Here is a 20,535-nt window from a genome sequence, read left to right as displayed (position 1 = left end):
GGATGAGGGTTTGAATAGTAAGGGTAAGGGTTTGAGTAGGTGGGGTATTGTCGAGGTCTAGGCCTTGGGATAGGGTTTCGATCCCATATGAAGGCAGCTTCCCCCTCTTTTTTTTTAAGTTGCGGGTTCTTCCCACTATTCCCCTGTCCTTGCAAGGCATCCAACTGGGATTTGAGGGCAGAGACATTAACAATCTTCCTAACTTTCACGAAGTCATCGTACTCCTCAAGTTTATTGACAATGGCAGCGAACGAGCATCCAGTCATGCGGAAAATTTCTTCAAAGTACGGCGGATCATGTGCTTTAATGAAAGTGCGTATGATTTCATCCTCAGTCATCGGTGGCTCGACTTTTGCAACTATTTTCCTCCACCTCTTGGCATAAGTCTTGTGATCCTCGGAGGGTTTTCTTTTTGTTCCTTCCAACGTGGTTCGTGTCGGAGCCAGCTCGCAGTTATACTCGTAATGCCTTACAAAAGCATTGGACAAGTCAATCCAGGTCTTTACTTCTTCGGGTTTCAAATTTGAGTACCAGTCGAGGGCATCCCCCTCCAGACTTTTCGGGAACAACCTTAAAGGCAGATTCTCATCGTCTACGGGTTTTCCCAACTTGTTAGCAAACAGTCGGAGGTGTGTCTTGGGATTACCCGTCCCATCGTACTTGTTAAACTTAGGGGTTTTGAACCCCTCAGGCAATTGCACATTTGGAAAGAGACAAAGCTCATCGTAATCCAGGACTCCTTGCTTGTTCAACCCCTGACTCTTTCTCATAAACTCATCAAAACGGTCAAGGCGTTTGAGCAGCTTTATATCAACGGGAGCGGAAGATTCCCCCATTTCTGGCTTGGTTTGAACAGTATGGTCTGGTAGGAATGGCTCAGCAGTAGTGTGATAAAAGGCATGTGGCTCAGGTGGTATGTTTGGACCACCTTGACCACCTTGAGGCTGAAATCCTTGCCCATAGGGAGGATAGAACGGAGGATTTTGAGTGTAAGTATACTGCGGGTTGAAACTCCCTCAAAAGTGGTTTGAATTGGAGGAATGACAAATGGTTCGGATTCCGGTTGTTTGACGGGCGGAGGCTCGGGTTGCACTCCGCTACTAATGAGCTCGTCGATCAACTTCTTTTGGGCTGCTATCTCAGACGCCATTTCTCCAAATTTGGTAAGTAATTCAGTCAACTGAACCCCCGGGACTTGCGGCTTCCGGCTGGGTAGTTGCAGTGGTCTTATCAGATGATTCTAGCTGAGTACTCATGTCTACACGATTCCTTTGGGCTCGACTACGGGATCGCGTTATGATGGGGCTTTTCCGAGAAGCTATTTTGAAATTTTACCTGAGGATACAAAAGACATCTTTAGATAAACCAATCGTTACTAGCTTTCTGCAACTGATTCAAAGGAGAAAAAAAAAAGACATGAGTTAGCGATTGTTCCAACAATTCGGATGCATGTCCTATGGGAGGACCCTTTTTGTGCCAAAGGTGGGCCTAGCATGATGCAAGCCTTCGGGGTAAAATCCCATTTCCAAACCTGTAAATGAATTTAGAACTTTGAAATGGAAAGCTTCTCATAAAATGTGGAAGAGTTCAATCTTTCTTTACAACCTCGTCAATGGTCTTAGTAACCATGTTTACAAAATCCCTATGTCTCAAGAGACTTGTACTTTGTGACTCTCTAGAGCTCCCTAAACTGAGCTTACGCGCTCCTTCCCTAATTCTATCAAGGGCGTCTATGGCTTCCTCTAGCCTCTCGGTCTTCTTCTTTTCCCTCTTCAACTGTACTTGGGTATCTTCTAAAACTTTATTGGCCATTATAAGTTGGGCTTGAGATTCCTCTAATTCTTTCCTTAGCCTCTTCATTTGTTCTTCGGGACTGGCTGATGCTGATTGTTGCCTTGCCCTATCATGTTCCACCCTTTGTTTGATCCATTCATTGTACCCAGGCATAACTGCAGGTGCCACCTTGTTTACCAATTCCAACTGCAAATTCTCAAGACCTTTCAAATTTCCCCAAGCCTCTAATATCATGCTTCGACTCTAGGTCACCGTACTCAATCTGAAATCTTCAACCCCTTGTACCATAGGAATGCTTTGCGGGTATCCAAACTGTCTCATAACCCTTTGTGGAATATAGGCGACTAGACCATTAACTCCAGCTAGAGGGATGAAATCATGTTGAGTGGTCCTAAAAGCTGGGTCCCTAATTTTGGTCCAATCTAGAACCCACTGTACCTTTTCTGGTGTCAAACTGTTGAATTCCTCAATAAACTGGCTTGACGGCATCACGCGGTAGTAGCGGCTGACTCTCTCTCGATGTGAATCAATCCAATTCTCAACTGGGAGACAAGGACCCAAAGGGTTAAGTGACCTTTTCACCAAATGTTCTATGATCCACATTTGAAGTATCAAATTTGAAGCGTAGAAGAAACCCCCTTTCTTTTGGCAATTGGTAAGGGCTGAGAAGATGTCCGCTATGACAACAGGTATCAAAGTTGGTGTTGTTCCACGAATTCCTAAGAAAAGGCTTTGAATCATGTTGATTGTTGCAAATGTCACCTTTCCATGCCTTTGAGGGAATAGCAATAAGTTGATCAAAACCAAATCAAAAGCTTGCACACGCTTCTCTTCCCATTGCCTCCTTGTTATAAAGAAATCGATCTGATGGCGCTCAAAGGACTCCTTTTCCCCAAACCGATCATATAAAAATCTCAATAGACAAGATCTAGCGTCGCGGTGTTGGTCTAAGCTATTGTTCCTCAATCCCAAAAATCTGCAAAACTGCTCTTTCGTTCCCCCACTCGGGTATATCATAAGACTGCCTTTTCCCGGTACTTGCAACAATCCCTCTAACTCTTCTAGGGTTGGGGTGAGTTCGCACATTCCAAACCGAAAAATTGAGGCATCCGGATCCCAATAATTGATCAATGCTTGGATAGCAGCTACGTTGGGTGTTATGTCGACAAGGCTTGGTAGATGCCCCACATATTGGAATAGCCCTCCAATCTCATAAGATAGGTTATTCTTCCACTGATTCAACTCTCGGGGGACTTGGTTGAACATTCGACACTGCATCATTTGGATAGGGAATTCACTTAGATACCGTTACCTTGGAATTTTACCCCTCAGGTTATTTTGCAAAAAGAGTAAACGTGCAGATCCCAAAAATAGGGTTAAATACCCATGGGATTATAGGGTTGGCTTATCCCTAAATGGAATTGCCTAAATGGCGTTCCTTCTAAGGTTTAATGCATGATGCCATTTATTAAAGCGATGTAAATATGTGACAAATATGGACTAAAAGACATAAATAATGCATCGGGGGAAAAAGGCTTAAAAATGAAATGTACTTATTGACAATTAAGTGTAATAACTGAAATTTAAACATGTGAGTTATCTAGTGGGTAAGTCACTAAAAGAGTGCCAGAGAGGCCTCTTATTGCTAAGGCACATGAATGCAAGCAAAAACATCGAAATAGTTAGTGCAATTGATAGTACACATAACATATTGGGAGCAATTACGAAAAGAAATACAATAAAAACAAGTAAAAGGGGTGGAACCCCTTCCCTCGTGCCTAATGTGCTTAAAAAAAGGGTGAGGCTGACTCTAACCTAGGCAAACTCTAACATGGATGCATGAGGCTGGGGTTTACTAATGCAACTAGACTCAATAAGGTTTAAAAAAGGTCCCCAAGCCTTCAGACCTACGGGAATGGGTCATCAATCCCAAGACCCTCGGTCGGTGGCTCGAGCGGTCCCCTAGGTACTGCTATGGGCGCAAAGCACACCATCCACATACCTAGAGAAACCATTCCTAGTCCTACAAGACGGTGTGGGAAAGAGCCCGCGAAAATAAAATAAAATGGGATAACAGTAAATAAACGTGCACGTATGAAGTGTTCCCTATGTTGAGGGAAGGGGTTGAGAACCAACGCGAGGCTCTAAAGGTGACACACACCCCCCCAAATGCAATGCAAAGCGCGGAATCAAGTACAACATACATCCAAACAACCAATCATACGTACGTGAGTGAGGGAATAGTTTGATACGCGCGCGAGGCGAAAAAGTCCTAAAATGGAAATGCAACCCTAATATCCAAATGCTATGCATAAAAAGGGTAGAAAAAGGAAAAGAATAGCTAAATCAAATGCTTGGATCCACTTAGGAAATCCCCAGTGGAGTCGCCAACTGTCGCGCCCCACTTTTTGAAGTGTGTGAAAGTAGTGTGTGGAATATGTATGTGAACGTGTGTGAAAATGAAAATAAAAGGCCGTGGAACTTGAAAATGCGACGATTTGGCCAAACAAAGTTCAAAAAGGGTTTTGAATGGAAAATGGAGTCGCCACTTGGTATAGAGTTAGGGTGTACCAAGTCACCCAAAAAAGTGATTTTTGGAAAAAAGTAAACAAACCCTTTTTAAAGAATTTTTTAGGTCTATGTAACCAAAGAAAGGGATCGGGGGTCACATTTGATAAGGGAGAAAGCAAAGACAAAGTCTAAGGCACTCCCTTACCCTAGCCAAAGCTAGTTGCGTGACTTAGCCCCTCTTTTCCTAATTTCTTCTACCCAAAATATGCGTTGCATGTTGGATGTGACTAATGGATATGAAAAGGAACTGCAATCCTAAATCTAAAATGTCTCTTACGAGGCTTTTTGGTCCCAAACACATGAGTTGTGGTGGCCAATAAGGAAAGTCCTCATAGAAGTCGCGAATGATGCAAATGAAAACTCAAATATGAGTGCAAGTGTGAAAATGTAAGAAAACGTGCATGTGTGCAAATGTAAGACAAGTGCATGTGTGCAAATTGAGAAAATAAAGGTGTTTGTGTGCAAATGGATGAAAATATGATAGTAGATACATATAAGTGCAATTGGGTGCAATTTGTGAGGTAGAAAAACAAGTGACAAGAAGAAAAATGTGAGAACATGGCATTTGTATTGAGAAAGATATAAGTAGTGAGAAAATGTGGATAAAGAAGGTGAGGGAGTGACATGATGAGAATGAAAGTGTATGAATCTAGAGGAATGCATCAAGTCGGGTACGGGAATGACTCCTAATTTCACGACTTTAATTTTCCCTTTGATTAGAAGGAAGAACTAGCGTGCTAAGGCTATTTTGTAGCCACACTCGCTCGTTTCCCTTATCTAAAGGGGACTCTCAAGCAAATGTACCCTATAACTAGCATGAGGATGCAAAAACCTAAAATGAAGGGGAAAGGATTGGAGGAGCATGCCAAATGCTAGAAAGCTAAGAAAAATGCATGAAGTGTAATGAAACATGCAGGTATGAACTAGCGAGGGAAATCCCTAAGGGTCTAGTGTTGGACTAGCCCATATCTATGAATTCCTACTAGCGTTGAACTAGTGGAAAACGGGACAATGAGCCACAACTAGCGTTGGACTAGTGTGGTGACGTGCATTCATCCATTACATTCATCTATGACTATAGAAAGCAAGTAGACATGCCAATTACCTATAAACACGTAGCACATAACACTTAGCATGCTCGACTAAATGCAAGAGCCTAATAAAGCAAATTAATACGTAGCAACAAAAGCAAGCAATCAATCTAACGAACTTATTACATTTGCTAACTAAAACAAAAGGGGAAGGGGAAAAATGGACAAAAATGCTCTCCAAGCCCTATCTATTACAAGCCAAGAGGTGTACACATACCCCATAAAGGATAACTTGATAAAAACAAAAGCAAATGAATAAATGAAAGGAATTAAGGAAAGGCAAGGAAAGCAAAGTAGACATGCAATTTTCACTTAGCACGTTGGATCACATAGGAGAGACAAAAAGGGATAAAAGAAATTATACCTCCCCATTCATGATGTTAGTAAAGTGAACAAGACTTAACTTGGGCTAGAGTCACCAAAGAAAAAGATAGCTTGGGCTAAAACCATCAAAGCAAGGGATTAATGCATCACTTCAAAAACAAGTAGAGTAAAAGGCAAAAGTAAATTCAAAATGCCTTATAAACTTTAAAAGGGGTACTAACAAACCACCAAATCCTCCCTAATTACGACTTAAATGTAATCAAACAATGTTTAAAGACCAAGAAAACGGAATGACCCATCCAATTCCCAAATATAGCATCTACTAGGGACCCCAAAGCAAACCTTAATCAATCATTCGAGTCCAATCGAAACATTCAAGAACCTCAGAGGTTCAAAAGCAAAGACGAGTCAAGTAATCACAAATAATCACATACATGTTGAAGCAATTAAATAACCTAAACAGCCATGTTCGCAAAGCTAGAGCCTAATTGAAAGGAAAAAGGAAGTTTGAGGGGCCAATTTGATCGATTTTTCCAATTATTTGGGCCACAATGGAACTAAGGGAGACTTGGGGGGCCAAAGTGCAATTATTGAGAGATTTTCATGCAAGAACATGCAAATGCTTCGGACATGACTACCGAACCAAGCTCTCTTTGTTTCTGCAATATACTGAGCTTCTCAAATAAATGAAATCATAATGCAACTAACATATCAGCCGACCAAGCAAAGCCTTGACATTAAACCCAAAGCAAATACAAACTTCAACAAGCCGGTAACTTAGTCATAAAATCATGCAAAATCTGAAAATGCAGACAAAGATTCGGAAACTTCATTATCCTTTGCTGCAAAGTTTACGAAGCATCTTACTTCCCCATAGCTGACTTCTATTTCCAGAATTTTCGCAGCTTATTGGCAACCAAAAAAACTTAAACAAGGCCCCAACATCCAAGCTTCAAAGTACGTAATACAACCCATAACTTCGATATCCAAACAAACAAGAAAACTTAGAAAAGTATCATGAACAATTCTGGAAAAACATCTATGCAAAAATGGTTCGATAACCTGAAAGTCTATTTTTTCAGCAAGCATTCAATCATAACTCAAGTATTTTTAGACCCATACTTGCAAACTCAATTCACTCATCCAATTTCCTCTTTTCAGCACAAGATTCAACACGAAACTGAAGTGCACAAGCTCAATTAGTAACTAAAAGAAGAAAACACAGCATAAAAGGTGCGGCAAACTTTCCCTTGCTGCGTTTTTGAAAGGAACAACTTTTAAATAACTTGGCAACTTCAGCAATATCATACCATGAGCTTCCAACAAACTTTCAGACTCAAAATACATCAGAAATGATCTATATTCATGCTAAATTCTGACCCAAACAAACCAGAAACAAGGCAAATGAAACTGATGATTGTATTACCGAATTCTCAAATACGCATATGCTTCATTTTCCTAATACTCTGACTGAACACAACCTTAGTCATGATAATTCAACTAAGACCTTCCGCTAAGAAGTAAAATGCAGTCTAATTGAAATGGACAAAGCGGCAGCAGACTTTCCGCTAAGACCTTCCAACCGAACCCATCATTTTTGTTTCATATAATCCTCAAAATCCCAGCATAACCACCGAAATGAAGTTCAACTAGGTGACCCAAGTTTGCAGGAAAAGGAACAGATCATTGTATAAAGAGTAAACAGGAAGCAAAGAGGGAGAACGACAAGACAACAATAACCATGAGTCCTTGATTTCAACAAGCTTAACAAAGATGCATATTCGGCTTAACAAAGACCCAACAAAAACGCAAAACCAGGCTTCACTTTAACAGATTTGGTTCTAACTTATCATGGCTATTAACAAGCTTAGTATCAATATAAAAAGCAAACAGAAACTCAAAGTTTGAATCTTTATCAACACTTCTGGAAACAAACAAAAGAAAGAAGATGTGGAAGTCAGCCATTGCGACTTCAGAACCCAGGGGGAGAAGAATGATGGCTATCAGATACCTGGAAGCTGAAATGGAGGTTGTCTCTCTGGCCCCGAGATTGGAGGCTGTCCTTTGTTGGGCTCACGTTCCTTCCTCTTCACTCTCTTCTTCTCGGTCTCTCCCCCGTTGCTCTATTTTTCAAACCCTCCTCAGTTTTCCAATCTTTCAAAGCCTTCAGTTTTTCAGCCGTCACTCCTTTTCTCACCCACTTCAGCCCCCCACTCTATTCCTTGCTTCTCCGGTTATCCCTCCAAAACTCTCCCTTAGTTCTCTGCTGTTACCAAGAAACCCCCCCCCCCCGCGTAGCTATCTCTCTTGCTTCGTCTCTTTTTGCTCACCACTCCCTCAAAGCTGCGTTTTTTTTTCTAGCCGTCCAACCTTCATCAGCCGTTCTCCCAGAAAAAACCCCTTTCCTGCCGCTGCTTTCTTTTCTTTTATATGAAACCCAAGGCTCCTAAACCCTCACCCCAATGGTGAGGATGAAAGGTTTGCTCTACTCTCTCCCCCAGCCATCCGATCCATTGAGCCAAGAATCCTCTAGCCCTCCTGTAAAAAATTTTGGTGCTGCATGCATGTGCGGCTATTTTTTTTATTTTTTTATTTTTTTTTATTTTTTTTTTATTTTTTTTTATTTTTTTTATTTTAATAATTTAACAAAATTGATAATAAAAATAAGTAACAAAAACAACAATTTAAGTAAATCATTTAACAACAATTTAAATCATTTTTCATTTTTATCATTTTTCTCTTTTTCAAGAAAACATTGAATTTAAAAAACAATTAAATCATATTTTTTTGAATGCTTTTCCTTTTTTCTTTTTTCTTTTTTTTTTGCTTTTTCAAGAAATTCTATGCTAAAACTTACAAATAAAAATAATAAAATAAAAACTAAAAAACTAAAACTAAAAAGTGAATAAAACTAACACGACAAATAAAAACCAAATAGTAAATGAAATTACAATGAAAATTTGGTGTCTACAGATCCACTTGGACATGTGGGCGTGGCACGACGGGGGCATAGCAATGTCCGAGAGATCATTCGAACCACCGACTCTTAGACTTTGGGATTGATGACCCTTCGCCTTTGGTCTGAAAGTTTGGGGACCTGAAGTTTTATCGAGTCTAAATGCATTAGTGAGCTCAATCTCATGCATTCATATTAGAAATTACCTAAGATATAGTCAACCTTACCCGAATAGGAACACTAAGCACGAGGGGAGGGATCACACCCTTCTTTCTTTAATTGCCTTCTATATTTCATATTATTTTGTTTGCTCCAATATGTTATGTGTCATATATCAATTGAACTAACATTTCTTTGTTCTATTGCATTCATAAGCCTTAGAAATAAGAGTTTTGGCTGTAGACACCAAATTTTAATTTAGATTTATTTATCATTATTTTAGTTTGTATTTGTTATTGATAATTATTAGCTATTTTTACTTATTAATCTCATGATTTTGTTTTAGACACTTTTAGCATTTTAGATACCAAATTTTTAATTTAGCTTTATTTATTATTATTATTTTTATAGATTAAATGATAATTATTATTCGTTTTTGCTCATGAGTCTCTTAATTTTTATTAAAATTTATCGAAAAAAGAAAATTGTTCACAAAAATATGCTTTATTTCTTTTAGATTCAATTTATGAAAGCTATTGTTGGTTTACCTAAATTAAGTGAAAATTAGGAAAAACCATCAATCAAATCAACAAATTTTTTAGCATTTCATTTGATTTGATTAATCTTGTTTTATTTTTATTTTTTGTTGTTAAAATTATTTCATTATTTGTTAAATTAAAAAAAAAAAGAGGTCGCACGCGCGCCATTTCCTTCAACTTTTGGCTTCGGCCAGTACAGAAACGGAATGGCAGCTGCGTTCTTTTTCCAGCTCTTTCTCATCAATTTTTCTCATTTTTGGCTTCGTTGGATTGTTGTAGTACAAGCCATATGGCTTTAATCTAGAAGACTCAATTGTCTTGGGCATCAAGAACCATCAAACGGTTCTAAATTCAGATCAAAAGAAAAGGTTTCATCCCATCGTCCAGCCAAGGGTTAGGGGGGTTTAAAAGGAAAATGCAGCGAGGGTTTAGGGGGAGGAGATAGTGTGTGACAGCTAAAAAAAAATTTTGGAGAAGAGAAAAGTATGGCGGCTGAAGCAAAAGAAAGCTGAGAGTAGGGCTGAGAGTAAATCGAGAGAGCTGAGAGTAAGGCCGAGAGATTCTAAGCAAAAGGAAAGGAAAAGTAGCGAGTGAAGGAGAAACCCAGCGCCTCCATCGTCGGTTTCCATCATCGTTGAAAAGCAAAGCTGTCCGCTGAAGATCTTTCCAATCCGCTTCCTTTTTGCTATCCAGTGATTAATGGTTCTGTTAGAATCCCTGAAAACAAGACGGAACCTTTCGCTTGTTACAACCGCATTTAGTAAATTTTTTAGCTTTCTTTCCTTTCGGTTGCTGAGATAGCGTTTGGTGTGATATTGTGCTTGCTGTTTGATCGGAAGTTCTTAACTTTCACCAATCTGGTGAGTTAAAGGCTGCATCTTTGGTCCTTATTTGCGTAACCTGGGTCTGTTAGGGTCTTTGGAGTCCACTCGAAGGGTGCACTGCAACAAGTTTGAATGTCTCAGCTTGTTGCAGCAGCTTTCCCTTTTTTTGGTTTACTAAATCAGTGTTTGGTTCGATATTTTTGTTTAGCTCGTTTATTGGCTATGATACTGTGTCCTTACTATGTCCTTTTGGGGTCTGCTTGGAATGGATGGTAGCACCTTCGAGGAGTTTAAAAATGTGGGTTGCTGCATTTTTTTTGATAGGAAATCATGAGGGTCATTAGTTTGGGTTTGCATTGTTTTGATAGCCACGAGTTTGAGGTTTCCATCAGAATTTTCACATTGCTTTGTTGTGTCATTTGTTAGATGATTGTATCCGGGATGTCAATAACAATGAATTGAAGTTTGACATTTGGGTTTGGGTAGCATGAAGCAAGATTTCAGTTTGTGTTGTCCTTTTCATGATACAAAGCATGTGCGTGTTTGCTGTATTATTTTGTTTCTAGGTGGGAGTCCTTTAGAAACTGATGTTGTTCTGTGTTGTGGGTTTGGTTAAGTTAATTAGTAGGCTTTGTTTCGCATGGGCATCACAGTTGAATGATGAAATTGCAGAAGGAAAAACAGCAGTGAAGATACAAAGCTTGTTTCATAGCTTTGCATGAAATTCTTCCAACAATTGCATTGTTAAGAGGTGTTTAGCCATGTTTTTAATTGGAGTTGTTTCAAAGTTGTTGTATGAATCTTGTTTGCCGAGATTGCAGAGGCTTGCGTATGAAAAATTCCAGCAGAAATGGTAGAAGGAAAACAACTTCAGCTTTTGCCAAAAGCTTTGGTTTGCATGCATGAAAATCTTTCAAAAATTGCATTTCAACCCCACATGTTTCTCCTCATTCTACCTTGGCCCAATTATTTGACCAATTTGATCAATTGTATCCCCTTAATTTGCTTTTTTTTTTTCTGTAATATGCTTAAACATATTTCATTGGACAGATATTAATGGAACTTTAGAATGAAATAGCGAAAGTTTAATGATTTTGAAGAATTTATAGTTTTGATTCCCATTTGATTAATATTTTAGCTAATTTTGTTGTTAATTTTAATAAATTGATTTCCATCCGTCTTTTATGAAGTTTTAGTGTGTGATTTTTTATAGGTCCCATCTTAAGTCCTTAAATTTTAGTATTCCATTTTTAACTTTTAAAACTTTTTGCTTAGGATTTTGTTTGCTTTAATTTTACTCCTAAATGGTTTATTTTATGTGAACACCTTAAGTGATTCCATTTTGTGTTTAGATTTTCATTTCGTGTTTAGTTTTCATTTCATTAGTTGTTAATTAAAGTGATGCCTTGACCCCCTTTTATTATTTTGGAGGGTAAATAAGTAAATTCGTTTCATTAGGGCCCAACTCAAGGGAGGTACACTCTTTCCCTTATTTCTAATTTATTTGATCCTATGTACATTTATGTGACTTTATGTGCTTAATTGCATGCCTTTTGAATGTTTTATTTTATTTATTTGCTTCATTTGCTGCAATTTTGTATATTTATTTAAGTTTAATTAGTAATTATTTGGGAAGGCCATTAAATGCCACAATTATAATAGTTAGGTATTTCTTTTAATTATTTATTTTATTTCCTTTTTTAGATTGTAGTAGGGCTCCCCTTTATGTAATAGTTAGGGCTTTATTTGCTTTATTCGTTTTTATGTGTTTTGCATGCTTACGTGCTATGTGTTACCGCTTTCTTAGAATCTTGCATCTAGATATCATAATTATGTGTTATGTGATATTATGTGTTTACATGTTTTTATTAAGTTTACATGATTAAATTAGTTATAATTAATGCATGACGTGATATCACACTAGTCCAACACTAGTTGTGATCCATTTCCCGATACCATACTGGTCCAACGCTAGTTGTGGTTCCCTTGTCCAATTTCCCACTAGTCCAACGCTAGTGAGAAAGTAAAAATATGGGCTAGTCCAACTCTAGACCCTTAGGAACCCTTCGAGCGTTAGATCATGATTGTGTGTTAAAATCATTTCATCTTATGCATATTTTTCACTTTCTAGGGTCTTTTATCATTTTTTGCATGTTCCCCTTATACATATATTCCTCATCCCATATTTCTCCCCTTATACATATGGCCCTTATCCCAAATTTCCTTATATATATATTCCTATGTGCGATACATAACATTAAACTTGCATTTCATTTAAGAATTAGAATTAGGTTAGTACATTTGCTTGATTAGATAGGAAAATTATCCCTTGAGTATGAGATATGGACGAATTTGATTTTCTAGCCTTAACACGCTCGTATTCCCTCTACGAAAGGAAAATTTGAGTCACGAACATTAGTTCCCCGTATCCGTTATGGTGCATCCCTTTAAGTCATGTATATTTATATATTATTATTTTTCTTTTCTTTTTTTAGAATCTCATATTTTTGCATTATTCGTGACCCCTTCAAAGAGTGCTTATTGGGCATCACAATTAATGTGATTGGTACCAATTGAGCTTTAAAGAGATATTTTGATCCCCCAATACCCTCTTAGGTCTAGGGTTTGCATTCATATAGTACATCCAAATGTGATAAATCTTTATGTTAAAATAAGAAAATCTTTGACTAAATTACGCAACTAGCCTTGGCTAGGTCGAAAGGGTGTCTCGGATTTTTATCCTTGTCTTCCCTTTCTTCAAATGTGACTCCCAAACCTTTTTCTTTGATTTACGTAGATTTGGAGTCGTTTAAAAAGGATTTTTCTATTTTTTCTTTAAAAATTTCATTTTTAGATGACTTGGTACACCTTAACTCAATACCAAGTGGCAATTTCGATTTTTATTCAAAAACCCTTTTTAAACTATAATTTGGGCCCAAATCGTCGCACTTTCAAACCCCATTTTAGGCCCATTTCCTTTATTCATTTTCTAAAAACAAAACTCATTTTTTCCAAAATAAATCAAAAATCTCATTTTCTTAAAAATAACGTATACTATTCCACATGGAATTCAAAGTACCATGGATTTTTTGCTGGAATTTCAAAGTTCATCAAGAATGGGAAAAACCACTTCCAATGTCATTAATCCGAGAATTCAAAATCAAATGGTGGATAGGATTCAATCAAGAATTTTGTGATCAAAAGAATGTATTAAGATTCCTAGAGACGGGAGAGAAACTCAAATGGACAAATCCAAATCAGCAATCTGCCAAAGGAGTTAATATCCCAACCACTCCACAGAAGAAAAAGAAGGAGAAAAGTTGCTCAACATCAGAAACAACGGCAAATGATTTCTTAATGAAGAAAATGATGCAAAATCCGGAAATGCTCAAAGAATACCTAAATTATTTGCAAAGTCAAGACAAAAAAGAAGAAGACAAAAAAGGTGAGTTAGTTGGATCGTCAACAGAATCTACTTTTGATCCTTTCGATGGTCCATGTGCTCAAGACCCGACAGACTTTTGATAAAGTTGTCGGCCAAAGATAAGATTTCAAAAGATAAGAAATCTCAAAGGCAACCAATCAAAAGAAGATAAGGTGTCGGTAGAAAAAGCAAATGAAATTCAAATGAAAGTGTCGGCAATCAAATGAAGATGAAATTCAAAGACGGAAGTCTCTATAAATAGAACTCAAAATCATTTGTAGAGGTATCGAGTTTTTAGTCATCCTAAGAATCTCTCTGTAAACCTCTACTTTCTCAGTTTTTAAATTTCTTTGTAAGCACTTCTATTCAACAAGTTCAATAAAGATTCGAAAGTTGATTTCATCTCAAAGGCTTCCGTTTCAAAGGCTACTAGTAGGAAATCCTAAAGAAGTTTTATATGCTTATGTTTTATATGATTATATTTTGGGTTAAAAACAAAAAAGCCCCATGTGCTAAACCTAATATACAAATAAGCCTCCTATGGTTTCAAAATATACAACGCGACACCTCGTGCTTTGAACTAAGTTGTAACACTAACGGAAATTGGTAAAATTAACGGGAACTGATGAAAGGACCAAAATGCCCTTGTATAATACTCAAAAGGCAATTGAATAGACTCATTTCTTCCCTTCAAACCCTACGAAGAGAGAAAGAGAGAGAGAGAGGGAAAGCGAGAGCGAGAGAAAGGAAGTAAAGCCCAACCAAACGGTCTCATCTTGTTTGCTGCAATAGACGCTTTCTGTGGGGGGAAAAAGATGGCGAAAGGAAAGTTCATTATGTAGCTTGGGATCAGGTTTGCTTGCCGAAAGAGTGTGGTGGCCTGGGTTTTAGAAATCTTTCACTTCTCAATGAAGCATCCCTCAGCAAACTTGGGTGGAATTTGTTGAAACATGAGGATGGTCTTTGGCAGCAAATCCTTTACAGTAAATATGGTAGCACGCTTTCTCGTGTAAATCAAATGCTTCCCATCTGTGGAGAGGTATATGGAGCACGGCTGCTATTTTGGATGAGGGAGTTTGTTGGAGAGTGGGTAATGGGAAATCCATTCACTTTTGGTTAGATACCTGGCTACGGATTCACCTCTAGCTAGTATCGTACCAGAAATCCCAGAAGAACATCTTTCACCTAAGGTGATTGACTACTGGAATGGTAATGATTGGCATTGGTTTGATCTGTAACCAGTACTGCCACGGGAATTTTTAAACCTTCTCCGTGCTCCGTGCTCAGTACAATTTAGGGTTACCCATCTCAGATTTTGAGGGTTGATGATGTTATTTACACCCAAATATGCAATATTTGGATGTTTACCTTAGAAAATTTCTGATTTTGTGAGTTTTGAGACTGGGACTTTGGATTTAAAATGAAGATTTTTGTTGTTTTGGGACTACGACTTTGGTTTTGAAGCCGAGATTTTTTTAAAAAAATTTTGGGTGCTAGAACTAGGAGTCATGCAAATAATTTCTGAAATGTCCATTTCTAATGGGAGATTTTTGCTGATTTGGGACTGCAAGTTTGGATATTTTTGTTGATATTTGGGTGTTGACTAGGTGACACAAATAATTTCTGAAATTTCCACTTGTGATGGGAAATTTTTGCTGATTAGGGGTGTTGAGTAGGATCTGTTAGCCAAAACCCAAAATCAAATCCTTTTACCTTAACCAAGATTGTGTAGTAGTTCCTCGCAGGTTGACTTCGTATCTGGAGAATGGCTTTACCTTTCAAACCTCTTGCGTGGTAATTTGATTTCTCTCAAAGGCTAGTTCAATTTCTCTCACTCAAGCAGAAATCGATTCTGTACACAAGCATCGCTGGGAGGGAGTTTTATTGGGGGCTAAGGGGTACAATAGGAATATTTGCTAAAAATTAAGTATAAAGAATTTGTTTTTAGCTTCCAGTACATCAGTCCCGTTAATTTTACCGATTTCCGTCACGGTTACAACTTAGTTCAAAGCACGAGATGTCGCGTTATATATTTTGAAACCATAGGGGGCTTATTTGTATATTAGGTTTAGCACAGGGGGCTTTTTGTTTTTAACCCTTATATTTTATAAACCTGGGTTGGTTCTGGTATCAGAGCCAGACCTTAGTTATTTGCTACTTTGAATTATTTCCTGTGTTTAAGTTCTAATTTATGCCTTCATGTTAAAATTCCTTGTTAATATTTTTCTTAAGCATTGGTAAGACTTTGAAGCTTTATAAGTCGGTTGGTAAGTCCAAGATAGGATTTTCCACGCATAGGCTAGGTTGTTCCTGATAAGAAAAATCTAAACAAGATATTTAAACATGGCAGCATTCCTTAGACAATTAAAGATGGGATCTAATTCAAAACAAGTAAACATAGTACAAAGTCATGAATATCATATGCCTGTAAATAATTCAGACTGGACTATTCCTGAAGAAAAAATAGAACATATTTATAGAATAGGCCCCTTAGATTTCAAAACAGCTTTATCAGTTAAAACTCATGAAAAAACAATTTCTATTCAAGAAGAATATCAATCAATTCCATTACTGAATCATAACACAATTCAAAAGTATCTTAGTAAAGGATATAGATATATTCATATAGGTTTAATTCAAGTTGCGGTAAAACCCTTATTCCATTTAGGAGTAGATGCTCCAATATATCTAGCTCTAAGAGATACAAGACTTAAAAGATATAAAACTTCACTTTTATCTATGATTCAAACTAATGTATGTAATGGACCTATTTATTTTAACTGTGCTCCAAATTTTTCAATAGATTTAATTGATCCACATATTCTGAATTAAGTAATATTAGATATTCATTTACAAGGTGACGAATTTGAAAAACATACAAAGAATTTTGTTGTAATCTACAGAATGTATTATAGACATTTGTCTTCACAATTAAATCCAAAATTTATAATGATTCCAACTTTAAAAGAAGAAATAACACTATTACAAGTCGATGCTGATAGACCTACTACTTATACTCCAAAAAGATTAAAATGGAATGAAATTACTATACCTAGTAATTTATAATACAAAATCCACAAATACCAAGAAATATAGAACAAACAAATCCAGAAGATATAATAGAAGAACCTGATGGAAAAGTTTTATTAAGATTTTCTTCATTTAGAGAAAGACCTTCAACTTCAAGTCATTCATGGATACCAGCTAGAAGATCTAGTTACGAATCGCTTGATACTAATTTTATTCCAGAAAGTTCTTCAATATTTAAATTCAAAACCCTTGTACCTGAAATAGTTAATCAAAATCAATCAGAATATTCTCCAACACATTCTCAAATGAAAATGGAAATAAATGTAATAAGTAGAGAATATAAGATAAATCATAAATACTTACAAGAAGATTTTGATGAAGAAGAAAATACCGAAAAAAGAATTTGGTTTTCTCAATTATCTTCTGAATGTAAAGAAAAATTAATATTAGAATGGAAAAATGAATTAGAAATTAAAAAATTTGATTTTCCTTTCTTTACTTGGTTATCATATTATATTTCAAAGATAGGAATAAATGATGTATATAATACTTCACAAATAAATGTTCAAACTAATTTATATAAAAAATGAAAATTAAAAGACGATCAAATAATAACGTCAATTCATCCTCCATTGCAAGAGATAAAAATTAATATAGGACAAGGAGATATAATTGCATCCCCTTTTTAAAAAGGAAGAGAAGCTGAAGCAAACAGTAGTAGTAACACTGTAAATTTAGATGATGTTAAGAAATTATATCAGCAAAATAATTATACAAATCAAATTTTTTATACTATATCACAACATATAGAAGTAATAAATACAAAAATAGACAGTATTCAAAAACCAGTTATTAGATTTCCTAATGATATATCAGCACCGCACTTTCAACCTAGAAGTTTAACCAGAGAGAGAGAACAAGAATTAATTCAAAGTGTTAATACTCAAAGAGTAAACAATACAGATAATATATTAAATAGAATATCTCAAACATTACAAAATTTAACAACAGAACCTCAAACTCAAACTCCTAGAATAAGTACACTAGATAATATAATAAATCAAGAAATATCATCAGAAGAATCAGATTATTCAGGAAGTGATGAAGATATAATTTCACCTATAGAAGACCAATTTAAAGACGAAGATAATCAAATAAATAAGATAAGAAGAAGAAAACCTTTTAGAAGTAATAAAAAAGATTGGCAAATGATAAGCACTAGAAATTATTATCCAAGACCGAGTCCTCCAGATATTCAATATGAGGAAAGATCAAAATTTCATACTACTAAATATGATGGAGATTCAATTTTTGAATGGAATATAGATGGAAGAGCAGAATATGAAGTATTAAATACTTTACAAGAAATAAAGAATAAATTAATAAATCTGTTAATCAATGAGAAAGAACAAACTACAAAAGATGATTATTACAAAGATATAACTAGTTTTGAAAGTGAAGAAGATTGCAATTGTTCAAATAATCCAAAATATATAAATGTAATAACCAAAAAGGAAGATAAAGAATTTTTATTAGACATTATAGAAAAAATTGATGATCCCTTAGCTAAAAAAGAATATTTAGAAAGATTAAAAAGTTTAATCATACAAGAAGACAAGATGTCCAAAATAATTGAACCATTTAGTATTTCAAAACTATTAGATAAATATCCTAATATAAATAATATGAAAAAAGAAACCACTAAAGATCTTCAAACAGAAATTAATAATTTAAAGTATCAAGTAAAACAATTACAAAAAGAAGTTATAGAATTGAAAACTAAAGATTTAGAAATAGAAGCAAAAATGACATTAATAGAAAATAAACATTCTACTTCAAAAACATTAGCCACATAAGAAATAATTATTTCAGAAAAACCAATAGATGAAGAAAAATATTTAAATACAATAGACAAAATAACATTTCAAAAGTGGTATGCTTTAATTACAATAATGGTAGAAGATTTCAAAGAAACATGTGTAGCTCTATTAGATAGTGGAGCAGATTCAAACTGTATAAAAGAAGGAATTGTTCCCACTAAATATTGTGAAAGAACAAATGAAACTTTAATGGCAGCAAATGGAGAAAATTTATAAGTAAAATATAAATTTACAAAAGGATCAATATGTAATAATGATTATTGTGTTAGACATAATTTTTTAATTGTAAAAAATATAAGTAATGATATAATTCTAGGAACACCTTTTTTAATTCAAATATATCCATTTTCAGTAGGATATGAAGGAATTTCTACAAATATTATGGGAAAAATTATTACTTTTAAATTTCTAACCCCAATAAAGCAAAGAGAATTACAAATGTTACAATCATCCTCTATTTATAAAACAACAAATACTATTACTAAAGTAAAACAACATATAAACTATATAAAGGAAGAAAAATCTTATTTAAAAATTGAAGAACAATTAAAAGAAACAAAAATGCAAAAAAGAATTTTTGAATTAGAAGAATTAATTAAAAAAGAAGTTTGTGCAGATATTCCGAATGCTTTTTGGGACAGAAAGCAACATATGATAAAATTACCCTATGAAAAAAATTTTAATGAGAAAAATATTCCTACTAAAGCATGACATATACAAATAAATAGTGAATTATTAGAATTTTGTAAAAAAGAAGTACAGACATTAATGGATAAGGGATTAATAACGCCTTCAAAATCACCATGGAGTTGTGCAGTTTTTTATGTTATGAATCAAGCTGAAAAAGAAAGAGGAGTTCTAAGATTGGTAATTAATTATAAACCATTAAAAAAAGTAATACAATGGATTAGATATCCAATTCCAAATAAAAAAGATTTATTGAATAGACTATATAAGGCAAAGATATTTTCAAAATTCGATCTAAAATCAGGATATTGGCAAATAATAATAGCTCCTGGAGATAGATACAAAATAGCATTTACAACACCTTTTGGTCATTATGAATGGAAAGTAATGCCGTTTGGATTAAAAAATGCGCCTTCAGAATTTCAAAACATAATGAATGATATATTCAATCCTTATAGTTCATTTAGTATAGTTTATATTGATGATGTGTTAATATTTTCAGAATCGTTAGAACAACATTTTAAACATTTAAATATATTTCTAAAGATAGTTAAGAAAAATGGACTGGTAGTTTCAGCATCCAAATTAAAATTATTTCAAACAAAAATTAGATTTTTAGGACATGATATAAATAAAGGAACAATAAAGCCAATAAATAGAGCTTTAGAATTTGCAAATAAATTTCCAGATGAAATAAAAGATAAAAATCAATTGCAAAGATTTCTAGAATGTTTAAATTATATTGCAGATTTCTTTCCTAAATTAAGACAAGAATGTTCCATATTATTCAATAGATTAAAGAAAAATCCTAAACCATGGACAGAAGAACATACTCAAAAGATTACATATTTAAAAGAAAAAATTAAAGCTCTCCCATGTTTATGTCTTCCTCATCCTAAAGCATTTATGATAGTAGAAACAGATGCATCAGAATTAGGATATGGAGGAATATTAAAACAAAAAATAAATGATTCACAAGAAGAATTAGTTAGATATCATTCAGGAACATGGTCAGTTCCACAGAAGAATTATTCTACTATTAAAAAAGAAATTCTATCTATAGTATTATGTATATCAAAGTTTCAAGATGATTTACATAATAAAAATTTTTTGCATAGAATAGATTGTAAGTCAGCAAAAGAAGTTTTACAAAAGGATGTTCAAAATATAGTTTCAAAGCAAATTTTTGCTAGATGGCAAGCAATTTTATCAGTATTTGATTTTGAAATAGAATTTAGTAAAGGTGAAAATAATTC

General features: G+C 35.0%; 1 protein-coding gene across 1 annotated transcript; it reads right to left on the bottom strand.

The window, feature by feature from the left end:
* Positions 1 to 2,037: 2,037 nt before the first annotated feature.
* Positions 2,038 to 3,075, bottom strand: LOC113770349. The gene has a single exon (XM_027314774.1). The coding sequence runs from the start codon at positions 3,073 to 3,075 to the stop codon at positions 2,038 to 2,040; it is 1,038 nt and encodes a 345-aa protein (XP_027170575.1).
* Positions 3,076 to 20,535: the final 17,460 nt, after the last annotated feature.

Source organism: Coffea eugenioides, chromosome 1 (assembly GCF_003713205.1).
Source record: "Coffea eugenioides isolate CCC68of chromosome 1, Ceug_1.0, whole genome shotgun sequence".
NCBI lineage: Eukaryota > Viridiplantae > Streptophyta > Magnoliopsida > Gentianales > Rubiaceae > Coffea > Coffea eugenioides.
Note: the sequence above shows the minus strand (reverse complement) of the source record. Positions and strands in the feature narration are given on the sequence as shown.